Source organism: Sus scrofa, chromosome 4 (genome assembly GCF_054392235.1).
Source record: "Sus scrofa isolate SSC_HxYL_T2T_F1_AM1 chromosome 4, Sscrofa_HxYL_maternal_Yorkshire_Landrace_v2.0, whole genome shotgun sequence".
NCBI lineage: Eukaryota > Metazoa > Chordata > Mammalia > Artiodactyla > Suidae > Sus > Sus scrofa.
The window spans coordinates 30,121,553-30,140,338 of record NC_139386.1 but is presented as its reverse complement, the minus strand read 5'-3'; the positions used below and the strand labels follow the sequence as shown (position 1 = coordinate 30,140,338).

At 36.4% G+C, this 18,786-nt stretch overlaps 1 protein-coding gene across 9 annotated transcripts in view; it reads right to left on the bottom strand.

The window, feature by feature from the left end:
* ANGPT1 (angiopoietin 1) overlaps positions 1–18,786 on the bottom strand; it is a 301,007-nt gene that overhangs the window by 116,032 nt on the left and 166,189 nt on the right. For 5 of the 9 annotated variants that reach the window (XR_014842855.1, XM_021088686.2, NM_213959.1 and 2 more), the window contains 2 exon segments: positions 11,875–12,030; positions 111–232 (listed from right to left, as the gene is read on the bottom strand). Coding sequence is in view for 6 of the 9 variants with exons in the window: in XM_021088686.2 (XP_020944345.1) it covers positions 111–232; positions 11,875–12,030 (278 nt within the window). In the remaining 3 variants the exon portion in view is untranslated. 9 annotated transcript variants of the gene reach the window in all.

Here is an 18,786-nt window from a genome sequence, read left to right as displayed (position 1 = left end):
ATGAGGCCAGGGATCAAACCCCCAGCCTCAAGGATACTACTCGGACTCGTTTCCACTGTGCCACTAGGGGAATTCCCTGTACATTATTTTTGGAACACAATAGTACGCACCTGTTTTTCTCATGAATCTTTAGGATTTCATTTGTCTGTTGAAGAAGTTGCTTCTCTAGCTTGTATGTTGATAATGAATTCTCCAGCAGTTGTATTTCAAGTCGAGAAGTTTGATTTAGTACCTTAAGATGAAAGAAAAAAAATTTCAATCTTCATTCACAAAGAGTAAAAACAGTTACTTTGGAATTTTTACTTAGCTGTGTTTTGTTTTTAAATAATATTTCTTCTAGAATAATTAAACAGTCTACCTTCTAGTAATTAATGCTTTTCACATCTGAAACATTGTATTTGTTTGAATGGCAATTGAATAAGAAAACTGAATTGTTAAAACCATTTTCAAATTTCAATTTTCATGTTCTCAATCCCTAGGATACCCCACTGTGCTAGCTGCCTTACAAATACTATCTCCAATATTTACAAGTACAAGATAAGTGCTGGTATGAGGTCTTAGATATTAATTAAGAATAATTAATAGGCATGTAAAATATACCTGCCTTGATCCATCACGTTGTAAAAACTAAACAGAAATGTGCAAAACACTTTGGATGCAGTTTTGATAGATTCATGATTACAATTTACTGAACACCTATCATGTTAGGTTATATTAGCCCTTCTCTATGCCATAAAACTTCATAGTACTTGTTGAAAGAGGAAATGTCATCATCAGTTTAATGAGGAAACAGTTCAAAGAGAGGCTGGAATCCACACAGGAACTAAGGGAAGAACTGGTATTTCAAAACCAGATACTGTGTCTCTAATTCTAGTGCCTTACACAGAAGATCAAGAAGAGGGAGAATCATATGGGTCTTCATCTGAGGTGATGAAGTGACCAGGAACCCAGATTGCACTGAAGACATAGTAATTACACTTTCAGTTGTTAAGTACCCTTTGCCCTACACTGGGTCCTCTAGAAAATGTAAACGTTCAACACATCTTGAAACACAAAAACTCATGTTGCTAGTCAGGCTTGACTATAAAGTGAGTCTGAGCCATGAACCAAAACTTATCCACTCTCCAAGAAAACATAACATATTCTAGTCCTAGAAGATGACTTCAAACTGTGCCAATGCTCTTGTCCTGCCCTATATCCCTTCTTCTTTAAGGGAAGTAAAAAGGGTAAAGAAGAAGGTATAATTAGTTTTAAAAGTTTCCTTTGTCATTTGAGAACTTTTATAACCACCATACCTTTTTTAATGATTTTTATTTTTTCCATTACAGTTGATTTACAGTGTTCTGTCAATTTCTACTGTACGGCAAAGTGACCCAGTTATACATATATATGCATATTCTTTTTCTCACATTATCCTCCATCATGTTCCATCACAAGTAACTATATATAGTTCCCCAGGCTATACAGCAGTATCTCATGGTTTATCCATTCCAAAGGCAATAATTTGCGTCTTTTAACCCCAAACTCCCAGTCTATCCCACTCCCTGCCCCACCCCCTTGGCAACCACAAGTCTGTTCTCCAAGTCCATGAGTTTTTTTTCTGTAGAAAGGTTCATTGGTGCCATATATTAGATTCCAGATATGTGATATCATATGGTATTTGTCTTTCTCTTTCTGACTTACTTCACTTAGTATAGTATGAGTCTCTAGTTCCATCCATGTAGCTGCAAATGGCATTATTTTTTTCTTTTTATGGCTGAATAGTATTCCATTGTATATATGTACTACATCTTCTTAATCCATTCATCTGTTGATGGACATTTAGGTTGTTTCCATGTCTTGGCTATTGTGAATAGTGCGGCAATGAACATACGGGTGCATGTATATTTTTCAAGGAAAGTTTTATCCATATACATGCCCAAGAGTGGGACTGCTGGGTCATATGGTAGTTCTATGTACAGTTTTCTGAGGTACCTCCATATTGTTTTACATAGTGGTTGCACCATACCATTTTTAAGAACTACCTATTGAAAGGGACCTGGGGAACCTTCAGGAGGTTCAGTATCAATCTAAAAGAGCCCCCATTAAAAAATAACACCAGTAAAGCTTTCTCCTATTCTGCGGCACATACAAACCTGGGGTTATATGAGATGCACACATACAGCCTTTTTAAAATATACTGACATGTTCAAGGTTGGACTTGGGCTAGAGGAGGTTGTGTGAGAAGGAGAAATATTTGCAGGGGAGCAGAACATGGACTAGAATTACATCAAAGAAGCAACTGCTGTAGTTATAAAATTTAAGGAGGTGCCAAAAAATTCAATAATCAAGATAAGTAACATTTGAATACAACTTTTTTTTATTTTTGTCTTTTTGCTATTTCTAGGGCCACTCCCGCAGGATATGGAGGTTCCCAGGTTAGGGGTCTAATCGGAGCTGTAGCCACCAGCCTACGTCAGAGCCACAGCAACACGGGATCCGAGCCATGTCTATAACCTACATCACAGCTCATGGCAACGCTGGATCCTTAACCCACTGAGCAAGGCCAGGGATCAAACCCGTAACCTCATGGTTCCTAGTCTGATTTGTTAACCACTGCACCCCGACAGGAACTCCTTGAATGCAACATTTGGAAAGATCAAAATTAACGTATAAAAAACATGTTGAATAGATTATCATTTTAACATAAAGACAGGATGTGCCCATATAAATGCATGATTCAGTCTTGCATAACCTGATCTCATTCCTTTCACCTCAGTTTCATCCCTGCTGGAGAGGCTGGGTCAGGAGTTAGATGGGGCACTGGGCTTTAAAAATGTTTTAAGCTACTATGATTAGTTTATACAATTGTCATGAATATGGATCTGAAAGCCAGCTAAAAGTTACTAGTATTAATCAAAATTCAGGAATGTGGAATGTTTTAGAGTTTTAAAAAATATTTCCCATTCTGAATCAGTTCGTTTGAGGAAAAACAGGAGCAAGAGAACCTGGGATTTGAAGACAGAAATAAAAGCAGCCCAGAGGGAATAAAAAATGGCAGAGAATGTAAAGATTAGGGATACATAGGATATTACCTTCAACTAGTAAACATATTTTTGTTTGTTCATTAACTAGAATTATAAAGTAATTAAATATAGGATGAAACATCTGTAATTTTAGGTGATATTTGGAACAATGCTTGGCACAGAGAAGATCCTCTGTATTTATTAAATGAATGAACAGTACATATACCATTAAATAAAATCTATTTTCTGCCTTTTTTCACTGTACTTTCTGGTCACACTTCCTGATACTCTCAAATACTAAAAATTTGTTTTAGAAAGAGTAGAAAGTGTTCTTCATGTCTGAGAGGAACATGAGAAAACACTGAGAACAAAATGGAACCATCCAAAATTGAAAATCAAGTTGCCTATATTTAAGTCTGGAGACCCTACAGTTCTTAATTTTTCTCTACTTTGCCCTACCGTATTCCATTTGCTACATAGCAAACGAGTGATCTTTTTAAAAACATAAATCAGATAAATGGCATCTCTTATGTTAAATATACTTATGACTTCCCTTTGCAATTAGAACAAATTCCAAAGTTTGTTTTTAGCCTAGCCTACAGGGTCCTATGTAATCAAGACCTTGATTACTTCTCAGACCTAACTTCCCTTCACTCTACCCCTTACTTATTATGTTCCAATCATATTGGTCTTCTTTCTGCTATCTCAACATGCCAAATTCATCTCCACCTCATGGTTTTTGCAGTTTCCCCTGTCTTCCCCTTCCCAGATGTATGGCTTATTTCTTTTCATCATTCAAGTCTTGCCTAAGAAGGCCCTTCCTAGCTATTCTCTGTAAAGTAAATCCCCCATCACCCTTAATCAGGTTGGCCCTGTTTTATTTTCTTTACGAAATCGTGATTAGAAATCTGCCTGTCCATTCAATCATATGCTGTCTTTCTGCCCAATGAGGATGTCAGCTGCACAGAGGCAGGACTACTCTGTCTGGAGCCCCTCAAACATTCAGAGCCCAGCATGGTGCCTGGACCCCTAGGGCACTCAGAGCTATTTGTTAGATGCTATGCTAGACAATGGGCAGTGAGTTTGTTTTCACGTTGGATAATAGTCAGAGAGGCTAACAGGCCAGGTGAATATCAAGTTGGACTTCAATTATAACAGCACAAAATCTAAAGCAGCATAAGAATATGGGAGAAACAGAGGGACAAATCTCAGAAATTCAAGCTAAGTGTCACATCATCTCAGGCCAGTTTTGAGCACAAAAGCCAATCCCTTCTCTTCTTTCCCCATCACCTTAACCCAATAGCTGCTTTATTTCAACTCTCTCTCTTGATGTATTAAAATAGGCCTGAAGTTCAAAAGTAGACAACGGAGAGAAATGTACAGGAAACTATGATAAATTGACCACTTTCCTGCCATGTGTCTATGGAACTTGCTGCCTAGCAATAATCTAAGTGTTCCATTAAAATGACAAAAGACATTTCCTTCTTTAGCCTAAACACATTCCAAAAGCATACATCAGAAAGAAAAAAAGAGAAAAGAGAGAGAGAAAGAAAAAGAAAGAGAAAAAGAGAAAGAAAGAGGAAGAAAGACAGGAAAGGAAAGAAAGGAAAGGAAAGGAGAAAGTGAAGAATATGTGACATAAACCCCCAAGGAACAATTTCAAAGCTTAAATTATTCATTATATACCACAGAGCACGGAAACTATAAGAACTGAAACTAAGGATTTATCGACCATAAAATTCCAGTTCTTTTAAAAAAATAAATAAAAATGACTATTTTCTTAAAGAAAGCTAGATAATTTCATCCAGCTTCCCTTTAATAATTGAGTGCCTCTAACCTTTCTAGAAAGGAAAATCTTCCACAAAAGAAAAGTTCTTTCACCAGCATAGTAACTTTGAAATCAGCCTTACTGTAAGTCTGTAGGTTTATATATTGTTTTACTTTATGTTTTTCAAATAAAATTATAAAATGAAGTATGATGCCCTGGCAAATCTTTTTACAAAAGAATAAAGGATGATATATGTACAAGGAACGGAAGTTAGAAGATCACAATTTTATAAAATCAATCAAATAATTTATTTGGTCAGTGATTGGCAATGTAACAAAGTATCACCCTACAGGGTTTCCATTAATTTACAAGGGGAAAAGTGGTGTAGAGAGCTACAGATCATTTTACCCCAACCAAATTTAAATAACATCATTGAGTGTGGTAAACTGGCTTTTGTGCCTCCTGATGAGCTGCAACAGGAAGTGGCCAGTAATTCTACAAAGCACTCCCACCACCATGTTCAACTCAACCTAATTAAGCCTTTAGACTTAACTTTCAGCTTAAAAAACAAAAACCATGGGGATGGAAGAGTAAAAGTACATCTTTAAGAAATATTCGGACAAATTAAGAATACAGGGCAGTATATAGAACTCACCCAGTTTCTTAAAAATCTCAAGAAAAAAAAAAAGCCAAACAGAGAAAGACAAATATTTTATGTTATCACTCGTATGTGGAATCTCAAAATTAAAACAAACTAGTGAATATAACAAAAAAGAGACTCACAGATAGACAAAACAATTTAGCGGTTACTCGTTGGTAGTAGGATATGGGGGAGAGGCAAGAAGGGGTAGAGGATTAGAGGTACAAACTACCACGTATAAAATAAATAAGCTACGAGGATATATTGTACAGAACAGAGAATACAGTACATATTTTATAATAACTATAAATAGACTATAATCTTTAGAAATTGTGTATCACTATGTTGTACATTTGAAACTTCACTAGTTACTATGCTGGTGAAAGAAATTTTCTTTTGTGAAAGTTTTTCCTTTTAAAAAAGGTTAGAGGCACTCAACCTTTTCAACTATTTCTCAATTTAAAAAAATGGGAGATTGCTCCAAATTAAAAGGGACTATTAGGTCTTGAAAAATGAAATGCCTATAAAATTTGTGGTAGAAACTGAGGAAATATGAATGTGATAATTAGATAATCTTAGAGAATTATTATTAATCATAACATATATTTACTATAATTATTATAAAGTATACCATATATTTTAATTTGCATAATATGTAAACATATAGTGTATTTATAACATAATGATAACCTCACCAGGTTATGGAATTTAATAGAGATAGTACTTAATACAGATGCAAAAATTGTGGGTAGAAGTTAACTTGCCCAACAGAGCTAATACACAGAGGAGTCAGAATGGAACCCAGGTTAGCCTCCCTGAGTCTGAGTTCCTTCCCATTGGCTCATGTAGCTGTACACAAGCAACTTCTCTCTGGCAAAGAAAGGTTATCTCCCTTCAGTCAGTAACAACTGTTACCAAATGATTTCTTTCAGTCACCAACAGATACTCTCCTTGTTGTAACTGATAGCATCTGACTTCCTTCCAGTACTTATCCCAACATGAAACTAGCACTATGAGGCAAGAAGATGACCCAATTTCTCATGTTCCTCAGAGTAGAGAGAAAATACATCCATCCAATGTTCTCAGTCAGTCAGAACACCTTTGCAGTAGACTGCTTCTATTCAAAGTCCTACTCTGACCCATCCACTTTTGTGGGTACATATTACCATCAACACACAACCCTTAGGACACAGCCGTTGGACTTGGGAGCACTGAGTTGAGATCTGCAGAAATTAAGAGGCTAATATTAGTGAATTTCATCATTCATAAGTATTTATTGAGAGCCTACTGTGTAAAAGTATTGTTTTAAATTACAAGCATACAGCAGTCAGACAGACCAAATTCTTGCTCTCTAGGAGTCTGTATCTTGGTGCAGGCATTAGCTCACTTTTTCTATAAAGGACCAGACAGCAAATATCTTAGTCTTCACAGGCCCTGGTGCAACTACTCAATTCTATTTTATGGATAAAGCAACCACACACAAAACCAAAAATTTTATTTACAGAAAAGACGGCATTTCAAATTTGACCTGAGCCCTCTCCTAATGGGTTATCAAACACTTTTTCCAGATTTTTTGTGAGAAAAAAGTTTTTGTGAGAAAAGTAATTACCACTCCTTAGTAAATATACTTTATTACCATTTCAATTACCAAAGTTAAATGTTTATTCAACTATCCTCTCATCAAGTTAAAGAGACAGTAGTTCAACTTCAAGAGATGCCCCTTCAAACCTGTTTCTCCCTAGAGATTGAAGCTCATTGATTAAATTGTTCCTGAACTGCCTTAAAATTTTGATTATAGGATTCAAGTCCAAACAACAGGTGTGACAGTTTGTGACTTCTAAGAAGCAGATGATAAAATGAGATTATACATGCAGGAAATTTATTAGGGAAATGCCTGTGAAGGGGGAAAAAAAAAATGGGAATAAGCTAGAGTTGGCTAGGATCCCCTCTGACTGGGATGTAGATCTAAACACAGCCAAAAAGAGAGGGAAGGAAGTGAGGCTAACTAGAAGTCTTAGCCAGCAGGGCAGTTGTGGGAAAGTTTGGCAAGGCTGATGGAGATCCCTTAGTCATGTGTCAGTGGAATCCTAGAGCTCCCAGGAGTGGGTTTAAGTATCACTGTCACAGTGTGTTATTGGCTGGAAGTAGCTGCTGAGGATTATGGTCTCTGCACCAACACATTGATATGGATTTCGGACCACAGCACCTGGGGCTACTGCTTTCATACACCCTACAGAGTAAGAGATTGGAAAGGTGCATTTTTATGATGGTGAGCAAAGGCTTCAGAGCTAATTAATTTGATGGGATGTTAAGAAAAATAAAGGTTAGAAAAGTTTTGTCATATTAATTTAACTCAGTTAAACTCACTGAGGATAAAGACCTCTTTACTTATTATATGCTATTTAGTACATATTAAAATATCTTGCATCAAGCAGGTACACAAAATGTATCTTTAAAATTAGTAAATTCCATTTATAACAGTATGTTCTCATATAAATGATTGGAAGTTGGAAGAAACTTAGGCTCAGTGTCTAGAGAACTTCCCCACAGTTACACAGCCAGTAAGTGTCAAGGATAACACTGGATGCTAGGATTACATGAGATGATGGGCAGGTTCATGGTAAAATGGCAGTAGCTGGTGGTACCCCCAGCAGCAGCAGCATCTTCATCATTTATAGAAAAATCTAGTTGCTAATATTACATTCACCTTAAACTGTTTTATCTGATTTCTATCTTACCCTCAGCTTGGACCCAAGTTGTATCTGCAGCCTTTGAGAGAGAAAGGACTCATTAGAGAGAGGTAGTATGCAGAGAGAGCTGCTAAAGCATGTAGACCCTGATGCCAGATTGCCTGGATTCAAATCCTCCCTCTAATATTTATTAGTTTTTCCCCCTGGGGCAAGTTGATTTACCTCTCCGAGTTTCAGTTTCTACATCTTTAAATAAAAAATAGTAATAGTACTTACCCATAAAGTTTATAAACAATTATCGAAGAGCTCATATACATAGAATTGCTTACAAAGAGACAAGCACAGATTATTAAAGGTGAATATTTATGTTGTTTGTTGGTCTACTAGCATACCTCTAAACAAAATTAGCCTGAGCAATAAGTCAGAAATAGATTCATACTATAGGACGAGACATGAATAATGTCTGAAACCAAGCCCTTCACACTACATACTTGGAAAGAAGAACTAGAAGAGGAAATATTGGTACAAACTGATAATAGAGTAAGAAAAACACTGAAAGCTAGACTAAAGAGGAAGGAATGGGCCTAGTGTTGATTCCTGATTCACACCTCCATGACCAGTAGGGTTATTCAGATGTGTTAATTATCTGTCTCTTTTCTGATCATGATGCTTATTGAACACAAGAGTATTTATAAATGCCATTGCAACAAAACCAAGGCTCTATCACATTTTGTTAAGTTCAAGTCTAGAAGGTCAGCACAGGACTAGAAAGTAGTAAGTTACCTATCTTTATAACATCATCATGTGAACACTAGGACCCAAAAATATACTGCAAAACTGTTGGCCTGAATTTCTAAAAAAAAAAAAGTGAGGATCTGAAGTCAGTTTAGAAGAAGTAGCACACAGTAGAACTGAATATAGTAGAAAAAATCTAGGAGCATACCTGCATAGCATTAAAGAATCTATTGCTTTATAAATGGATTTATTCTTTTGTTTATTAAAAGAATACAGTGTACTGAGATTAAGGGATAATCCAGGAATTACTTTGGTATTGATTGATTGATTGATTGACTGATTTTTAGGGCTGCATCCATGGCATATGGAGGTTCCCAGGCTAGGGGTCCAATCAGAGCTACAGCTGCCAGCCTACACCACAGCCACAGCAACGAAGGACCCAAGCCAGGTCTGCAACCTACACCACAGCTCATGGCAACACTGGATTCTTAACTCACTGAGCAAGGCCAGGAATCGAACCCACAACCTCATGGTTCCTAGTCAGATCTGTTTCCACTGTGCCACGATGGTAATTCCCAGAAATTACTTTCTAAACTTGGTCTTGTATCAGAATTTGAGTGCATTTGAATGAGTAAGTATAAGTAGAACATGTACTGTTGCAAAGGTTCAAATAAGCACTTTGTGAGTATAAATTCACCTGAAAAAAGACTGGAGCATCACAGCTACAAACAGCAGAGACATTAGAATGAAGATGAAATGAAGACTTCCGGACTCACTTTTAAGGTAGGACCAAGTTTGTCTAAGTCATTGTCAGACAACCTATTTCCACTTCCATTATGTTGCAAGTTCTGATGGATTTGTGATTTTAAAGATGTTTTCCAAGTTTCAGCTACATTAAAATTCTTCTTGGTGTATCTAATAAAAAATTTCATTGGCCTTTAATGACTAATCAGCTTTAGTTGCTTTATATAGACAGTATGTTTTTTGGTTGTGAATTTTCTGTATTATTTCTATAAAGTACACATTCTTAATCTTAAGGATGCAGAACAAGTTATCACTTAAAATTTTACACAGCCTACATTTTAACAGTTTAGGGATTAGTATGCCTACAGTGGGAAACTTTTCCCTCCACAACTTCACTCCCTAGGTGGAAAGAGAACAAAAACAACTCAATCTGGGGAATGGAAAAAAAAAAAACAAATGCTGCCATGTATATCATAAAACGTATTATAACAGAAATGCATAAAAGTTTCAAATGATCAACCAAGGAGGATAATATTAACTGTGTGTTTCAAATTTTTAAATATATAGAATACCGTGTAGGAGTTGGTGAGCATTCATTTCTAATAAAAATAAGAGAATACACTAATATTATTTACACCACAAGAAGCCACTGTTTATAAATAAACCAAGCTTGCTCAGTGTGATGATAACTGATTACATAAACTCTCATAATTTTTAGTTATAGTATGTAGTTTTCCCTTCCTTATACCTCATAGTTATCTGATGATAGTGTGCAACAAAAAATATTTTCCAAAGTCTATGTGATTTGTTGCTCCAACATGATCCACATTTATTTAATTAGTTAATTATTAGCATTACTAATCAAAGAGGACAGAGAAGGAAAGAAACAAGTATGCCTCAGTTTGAGTACCAGATTCAATTCACTTGCTAATCGATATGAGAAAATTGAATTTTCTGTTGTAAATGGTCTTCATAAATATTATTTATACATGGGAATGTGGTTTATATAATATAAGAGGCTCTATCTATGTAAATTGTTTCTCTTTACATATCAACATTTGATCTGTGATGATATTAACACAAATGAACTCAAATAGAATTATAGTTGCATCTTATTTTGAATTTATATTCTTAAAAGAGTTAGCATTAGAGGCCATTGGACTGAGGTGGTTCTAAAGCCTTGGTAAAGTACATAAACAAACCAAAATCTAAGCGAGAGCTAATGCCCTTGAATCCAAGAAAATAAAACTTAAGAACAACCAATCACAAACAGCCGACTAGGCTTTCCCAAGTAAGGCAACTGCTTAAGCTATAGCCAATCAAATAATTTCATTGCTTTGCTTTGCATCTTCTCTGTTAAAAACTTTTCCCTTTGTTCCTGCAGTAGAACTACTTTCGGTTAGGTGCTGCCCAATTTGAATCAAGGTTTGCACAAATAAGCTCTTGAAAATGTTAATGTGCCTCAGTTTATCTTTTAACAATATAGTTCACCTTTGATTCTGAAAATCAACAGGATTAAGACAAAATCATCCTCTGGGTTTCAAAATGGTAACCTGAATAACCATTTCCATGGTTAAAAGGGCCTGAAATATCATCTTCTAGTCTTCAAAAATGGCATTTTCATTAAGCTATAATAATAGGCTTGTGATTGTGATAATTAAAAGGCACTTTACTGATTTGTACATAACTGTCATTGTCCAGAGCAGGGTAAGATGTGTATATATGTGTGTAGGTATATGTAAGGAAAGAGTTTACACACATACATATATAAGGAAAGAGTGTTAATTGACATATCATTATAAAATCATACTGAATAAAAAAAAAATCTACATATTCTAGATGAGTTGGTTTGGGGTTTTCCCTCCTATCCAACGAATGCATAAAATCTCTATAGGTGCCATTATAGCCAGAGTACTACCAGAGACAAAACAGGATAGGTCAAAAATGTACATCAAAAGCACCAATTTGACACAAATGGTTATTTTGTTTGACATATATCATATCACAGTTGGTAGCTGCAGTGTTTGTTTGAATTTAAACGCTGATTAAGTCCTTTGCCAGTCCTGTTTTTGCAAACACATACAAAGCTAAATATACCAACTCTCATTAAATCAAAAGAAACATGCATAGAATGTCAGGCAGTCGCTGTTATTACCAATAAACAAAAATGTATATGTTTTCGCAATCCCGGTGCTAAAATGTGCTCTGTGTTTATGGAATAAGCTATAGGGGAAAAAAAAAAAAAAACATCTTCCCAGTAAAGAGTGTGTCGACTCTGGCTCGGGGGTGTACCTGGGTCTCAACATCTGTCAGCTTTCTGGTCTGCTCTGCGGTTTGAGAGAGGAGGCTGGTCCCTATCTCAAGCATGGTGGCCGTGTGGTTCTGAACTGCATTCTGCTGTATCTGGGCCATCTCCGACTTCATATTTTCCACAATGTAATTCTCAATCTGCAAGAGAAAAAGGACAAAACACTACATTATAAGCAAAGCCATTCGTTTGGAGCATGAAATATTTACAATGACAAAACAAGACACAGCTGGCAAATCAGCCATCTGACAGGAACCCTCTGCATTGCTAGGAATTGAGGAAATGGGAACAGAGCACATAGGAATATAGTTGCTAACACACTCCTTATATAATGATACACACACATATAATTAACAGAATCATAATGAAAATTTGTGCTCAGTGCTTTCTCATTTAACTCTTACAGCAAAGATGTGAGAGTTAAGCACAGATGACCTCCTTTTTTTTAATTTTATAGCTAAAATTTCTGGGGAAACAGAATCAGAGAAGGTCACTGATGAGCTAAGGTCACTAAGCAAAAACACAGCAAAGTTAGCACAGTCATTTTAACATAAATCTTGATTCTCTGGTCTTTTCATTACACCATATTGACAACTCATCTCTGAGAAAAATTCAGCCTCCTTTATAATGAAAAATAAAAGACCATGCCGGGTTAGGAAAATGGGACAAAGAGTGGGAGGAGGGTAGATGCCTAAAACATAAGCCTTTAAGGGAATATTAAAGTATAAGCAAGAGCATATGAAATGAGCTGCAGAGCCTCAGAGCTAGCTAGAACTATTCTCAGTGCTCCTTTGCAAGCTCAAAAGAAGGGACTGAATATATGGTCCACAAAGCAGCACTTGCCCTTCTTGCCTCGGAGAGTAACACTTAGTCCTCTATGGTGCCATCTTAGAGAATATTATGGTTGTAAAATAAATGGTACCGTAAAGGCCAAGAAGAATTATTACATGACTTACAATGAGGGTGCCTGCTAGGCACCTAGGAAAATAAAGCTAAGCACACGCACTGCTTGAAAATTACAGAAAGAAACTTGCACCTTCCTGTCAGTGCACTTAATTTTCTCCTGCTATTGTGTTGTAACTACATTTTATTACCTAATTATACATTGGGGAAACTGCATCCCAGAGGAGTCAAGTCCAAGGCCACACACTGCAAAAACAGCCAGACTTGGATTTGAGTGCTGAAGTCCTTAACTTTCATACCAATACTGTTAACCACTTGATAGTTCTGCCAAGTTGTGTTTCATAAGCCAGGTTCCAAATCATTAACAACTACGTGATTTTTACTGATTTAGTGACCCAAAATACATCCACTATTTTATAATCTATAGTAACACTATTGTCATGTGACAAATATAGCCTAAAACTAAATTCTTCTTTGTAAACTTTGGCAGTTCACTCTCTAACAACCTCTCCTTCTTATTTCTATTCATCAAACATGAGTCTGCCCAAGTGAAAGAAAATAAAAGGTTAGAATCAAGCTCATATTGTTATCAATAGGTTCTGACTTTGTTCTTGATCAATATAAGTTAACACCCCCTTCATCTTTTATTTCCAAATAAACATGGAACAAAATTAAACCTAACAAAAATTCATTATAAAAAATACAAAGTAGATTAGAATACATACTTGGAAATTACCTTAACTAAACATAAGGTCTCTAAGCTCAATTTAATTTTGGCTTAGTTCCAACTGATCTAACATATTTAAACAACAAGAGGAAGGTAAGGGACAGGAAGGTAGGTTGTTTTTGATTCTATAGCATATGATCCTTCCTTTCTTAATAACTTCCCTTAACTTAATCTTTTGGGAACCTGTCTTTCCCCCTTCAGAATACATGCCACTCTACATGTTTGAGCCTGACAAACCAGAATGTTCTGCTCTTACTCAGAGAGGGTGAATTATTCAAGAATGAGAAAAAATACTGCAAGCACGGCTATTAAGTTTCAGTTACACAATATTGTCCAACTACTCTACAAAAGAACTTCTTTTTCTTCTATGGGTAGTAAACTAGTAACATGTCCCATTCTGCCATCATAAAACCAGAGCTAGCCTAAGAATGAGACCATGTCAGAAGGATAGGTAGGAAGATAAACAGACATGCAGTCAGGAGATACAGACAGAAGGATACTTTCAGAGCACCTCAGTCCTGTTATGTTTTTTGTCAGACCACCCTTGGACTTTTAGTTGTAAACTACGTGATGTCCCCTTGTGCAGACCACCTTTTTTTTTTTTTTTTTTTTTTCTTGCTTCAATCACATTGATTTAGGTTTACAACACAACCAAAAAAAAGTCTTGACTGATAAATCTGATGGACGCTTAGCAAAGGAAACTTTGGACAGACAAATATTAGCAGTATGTTCCTTGCTCATCCAGGGAATTTGTGGATGTATATAAACATATGTATATCTCAAAAATGGTAGGTAACTCTCTATCATAGAGATGATACTTGCCATATATAGCTGACATTTATCCATTGTCTACTATGTGTCAGGCATTAAGCTAAGTGCTTCCTTTTTATAACAGCACTTAAAGCTCACAGCAACTTATATGGTAGGTACTGTTATAGCTGCTTTACAGGTGAGAGTGTTAAGGCTTAGAAAATTCACAACTTGGTCAAGAACAAACAAGAACTCAATCCTGAGGGCCAAAATCCCATGTTTTTAACCTCTGAACTAATCATCTTAGCACTACTTAATTACTTTATGTATTTTATTTCATAGCTCCTAAACCTTGTGTGTTCATCAAAACTATCTGGAAAGCATTTTAAAAATGAAGATGGAAGGATAACACACCAGCGCTTTGAATCAGAATTTTCAAGGGTATGGACTAGGGAATTATATATTTTAAAAAAACTTCCTAGTGTAATTCTGATTCAGGCAAAGAACAATGCTTCTCAAACTGTGGTCCGTAGAAAAACTTCCTGTACCAGAACTATTTGTGAACAGTCTACCATGAGATGAGAAAACTGTACCAGAATGAAAATTATCTATGTTGCAATAAATGCCATTTATGACAAACACACAGAACATAATAATACTCAATGGAGAAAAGCTGAAAGCCTTCCCACTAAAATCTGGAACAAAACAAAGGTATTATTCAACATAGTACTAGAAGTCCTAGCCACAGTAATCAGACAAACAAAAGAAATGAAAGGCAACCAAAATAGGAAGAGAAGAGGTAAAACTGACACTGTATGCAGATGACATGATACTATACATAGAGAACCCTAAGGACTCAACCCCAAAACTACTTGAACTGATCAATAAATTCAGCCAAGTAGTAGAACATTCAGAAATCAGTCGCATTTCTGTATACTAACACTGAAATATTAGAAAAGGAATACAGACATACAATACCTTTTAAAATTGCACCCCCAAAAATCAAATACCTGGGAATACACTTGACCAAGGAGCTAAAGGACTTATATACCGAGAACTATAAAACTTTAATCAAGGAAATTAAAGAAGATTCAAAGAGACGGAAAGATATTCCATGCCCCTGGGTTGGAAAAATGAATATTATAAAAATGGCCATACTACCCAAAGCAATCTACAGATTCAGTGCAATCCCTATCAAATTACCCATGACATTTTTCACAGAACTGGAACAAACAATCCAAAAGTTTACATGGAACCACAAAAGACCCAGAATTGCCAAAGCAATTCTGAGGAACAAAAACCAAGCAGGAGGCATAACTCTCCCAGACTTCAGGCAATATTACAAAGCCATAGTCATCAAGACAGTGTGGTACTGGTACCAAAACAGACAGGCTGACCAAGGGAACACAATAGAGAACCCAGAATTAAACCCAGACACCTATGGTCAATTAATCTTTGACAAAGGAGGCAAGAATATAAAATGGGAAAAAGGCAGTCTTTTCAGCAAACATTGCTGGGAAACCTGGACAGCTGCATGCAAAGCAATGAAACTAGAACACACCCTCACACCATGCACAAGAATAAACTCAAAATGGCTGAAAGACTTAAATATAAGACAAGACACCATCAAACTCCTAGAAGAGAACATAGGCAAAACATTCGCTGACATCAACCTTATAAATGTTTTCTCAGGTCAGTCTCCCAAAGCAACAGGAATAAAAGCAAAAATAAACCCATGGGACCTCATCAAACTGACAGGCTTTTGCACAGCCAAGGAAACCAAAAAGAAAACAAAAAGACAACCTACACAATGGCAGAAAATTGTTTCAAATGACCCAACTGACAAGGGCTTAATCTCTAGAATATACAAGCAACTTACATATACAACTCCACAGCAAAAAAGCCAACAACCCAATGCAAAAATGGGCAAAAGACCTGAATAGAGATTTCTCCAAGGAAGATTTACAGATGGCCAACAAGAACAGGAAAAAATGCCCAACATCTCTGATTATTAGAGAGATGCAAATCAAAACTACCATGAGATATCACCTCACACCAGTCAGAATGGCCATCAGTAGTAAGTCCACAAATAACAAGTGCTGGAGGGGGTGTGGAGAAAAGGGAACCCTCCTGCACTGTTGGTGGGAATGCAAGCTGGTACAACCACTATGCAGAACAGTATGGAGGTACCTTAGAAAACCATACCTAGAACTACCATAAGACCCAGCAATCCCACTCTTGGGCATCTATCCAGACAAAACTTTCCTTAAAAAAGACACATGCACCTGCATGTTCATTGCAGCACTATTCACAATGGCCAGGACATGCAAACAACCCAAATGTCCATCGACAAATGACTAAATTAGGAAGATGTGGTATATATACACAATGGAATTCTACTCAGCCATTAAAAAAAACACAAAATAATGCCATTTGAAGCAACATGGATGAAACTAGAGACTCTTATACTGAGTGAAGTAAGTCAGAAAGAGAAAGACAAATACCATATGATATCACTTATATCTGGAATCTACTATACGGCACAAATGAACCTTTCCACGGAAAAGAAACTTATGGACTTGCAGAACAGACTTGTGGTTGCCAAGGGGGAGGAGGAGGTAGTGGGATGAATTGGGAGCTTGGGGTTAATAGATGCAAACTATTGCTTTTGGAATGGATTAGCAATGAGATCCTGCTGTGTAGTACTGGGAACTATGTCTAGTCATTTATGATAGAGACTGATAATGTGAGAAGAAAGAATGTACACACATATGGGTAACTGGGTCACCATGCTGTACAGTAGAAAAAAATTGTATTGGGGAAATAACAATAAAAAAATTTTTAAAAAGAGAAAATTATGTTGCTAAGCACGCAATGCGTGTGTGAGTATGTGTGTGAAGAAAGTAATGCTCTGTTTAATTTACATTCAGATGCAAGCTTCTTACCTTGTTCACAAAATGGCAATTTCCTTATGTAAGAGTGATTTGAGCCATGAAATTTATTCTATGTCCATTCCTTGCTTACCAAAATATTTCAAATTACAACTTGATCTATGTAGATTTCTCTCCTGAGAGAGAATTTGTTAATCAGTGACCTCCAGTACAGATAATTATACATCAAGTTCTTATACAGTTAGTTAGTGGAAGTTAATTCTCAGAGCTTGACTTGCTGTGGGTGTAATAATAATCATATGCCTCAGTCTCCATAGAGGATACCCTCTGGCATAGAATGACTACTTCAAGATTCAACTGCTTTATGGTCCTTATCTATGTTAGATACTATCTATTCATTTATTCTGTATTATTGTGCATTTTTTAAACTATAAAATAGCAGCGAAGCAAAATATTTGCTTTATGCCAGCATTCATCACAAAGAGCCTCCCAGTTCTGCTGACCCTTCTGTAGAAATAAAGTAGATCTTCAACCTACACTAAAATTCCTATTTGGGATGCCATGATGAGTAACATGAATATAACTCCAGCTAATTATTTTTTAATCAAATTGGGCTGCTTTCCCTAAAAGTAACTGCCTTTTAATGGAAAAGGTAATGGCACACTTAAGTAGCAAAACCAGATGTAGTTTAGATTTAAGGAGAAGAGAGGCAGAAGTCAAATATACAATGTGTGATTAATAAGGACTACCTTCATCTTATCTCTAAACATTCCTGTGTAGATGTATCACTATGAAATACATCTTGATGTGCTATATTAACAGGATTCAGGAAAGATTTGCAACAAGTTTGATTGTCTTCGTACATTCTGTACTGGTTTCAAAATATGTTTACAGAATATGATGGATAATTCAAGGTTCAACATTTTATAGACATCTAAGATATGCTGACCATGAGAGCTATAGGGTCATAAAGTAGGAGATTCCCAATCTGAATCAAAAAATTATTTGGGAGTTCCCGTCGTGGCGCAGTGGTTAACGAATCCGACTAGGAACCAGGAGGTTGCGGGTTCGATCCCTGGCCTTGCTCAGTGGGTTAACGATCCGGCGTTGCTGTGAGCTGTGGTGTAGGTTGCAGACGCGGCTCGGATCCCACGTTGCTGTGGCTCTGGCCTGGGCCGGTGGCTACAGCTCCGATTTGCCCCCTAGCCTGGGAACCTCCATATGCCGCGGGAGCGGCCCAAGAAATAGCAAAAAGACAAAAAAAAAAAAAAAAAAAAAAAAAAAAAAAACATTATTTGACTATATTGCTACTCTCAGTGTCTGACTCCAGAGCTTTCTAAATACTGACCAAAAAACTATTAAAAGGATGCAGGATGTGATTTAAAGTGAGATAATAAACAATAAATGACGACTTTTAAGCAAAAAATTAATGCTACATTTATAAGGTGATTTAGTGTTTACAAGGAGCTTTCATACACTGTCTGACTTGATTTTATACCAACCTTACAAGGTTGACTCCATTTTAAGGTTTAAGAAACTGAGGCTCAGAGACCTTAAGTATCTTGTTAGAAATTAAAGATTCAAATATATCTTCTGATGTTTCACAAATCTTAGAGGTGTGGGAA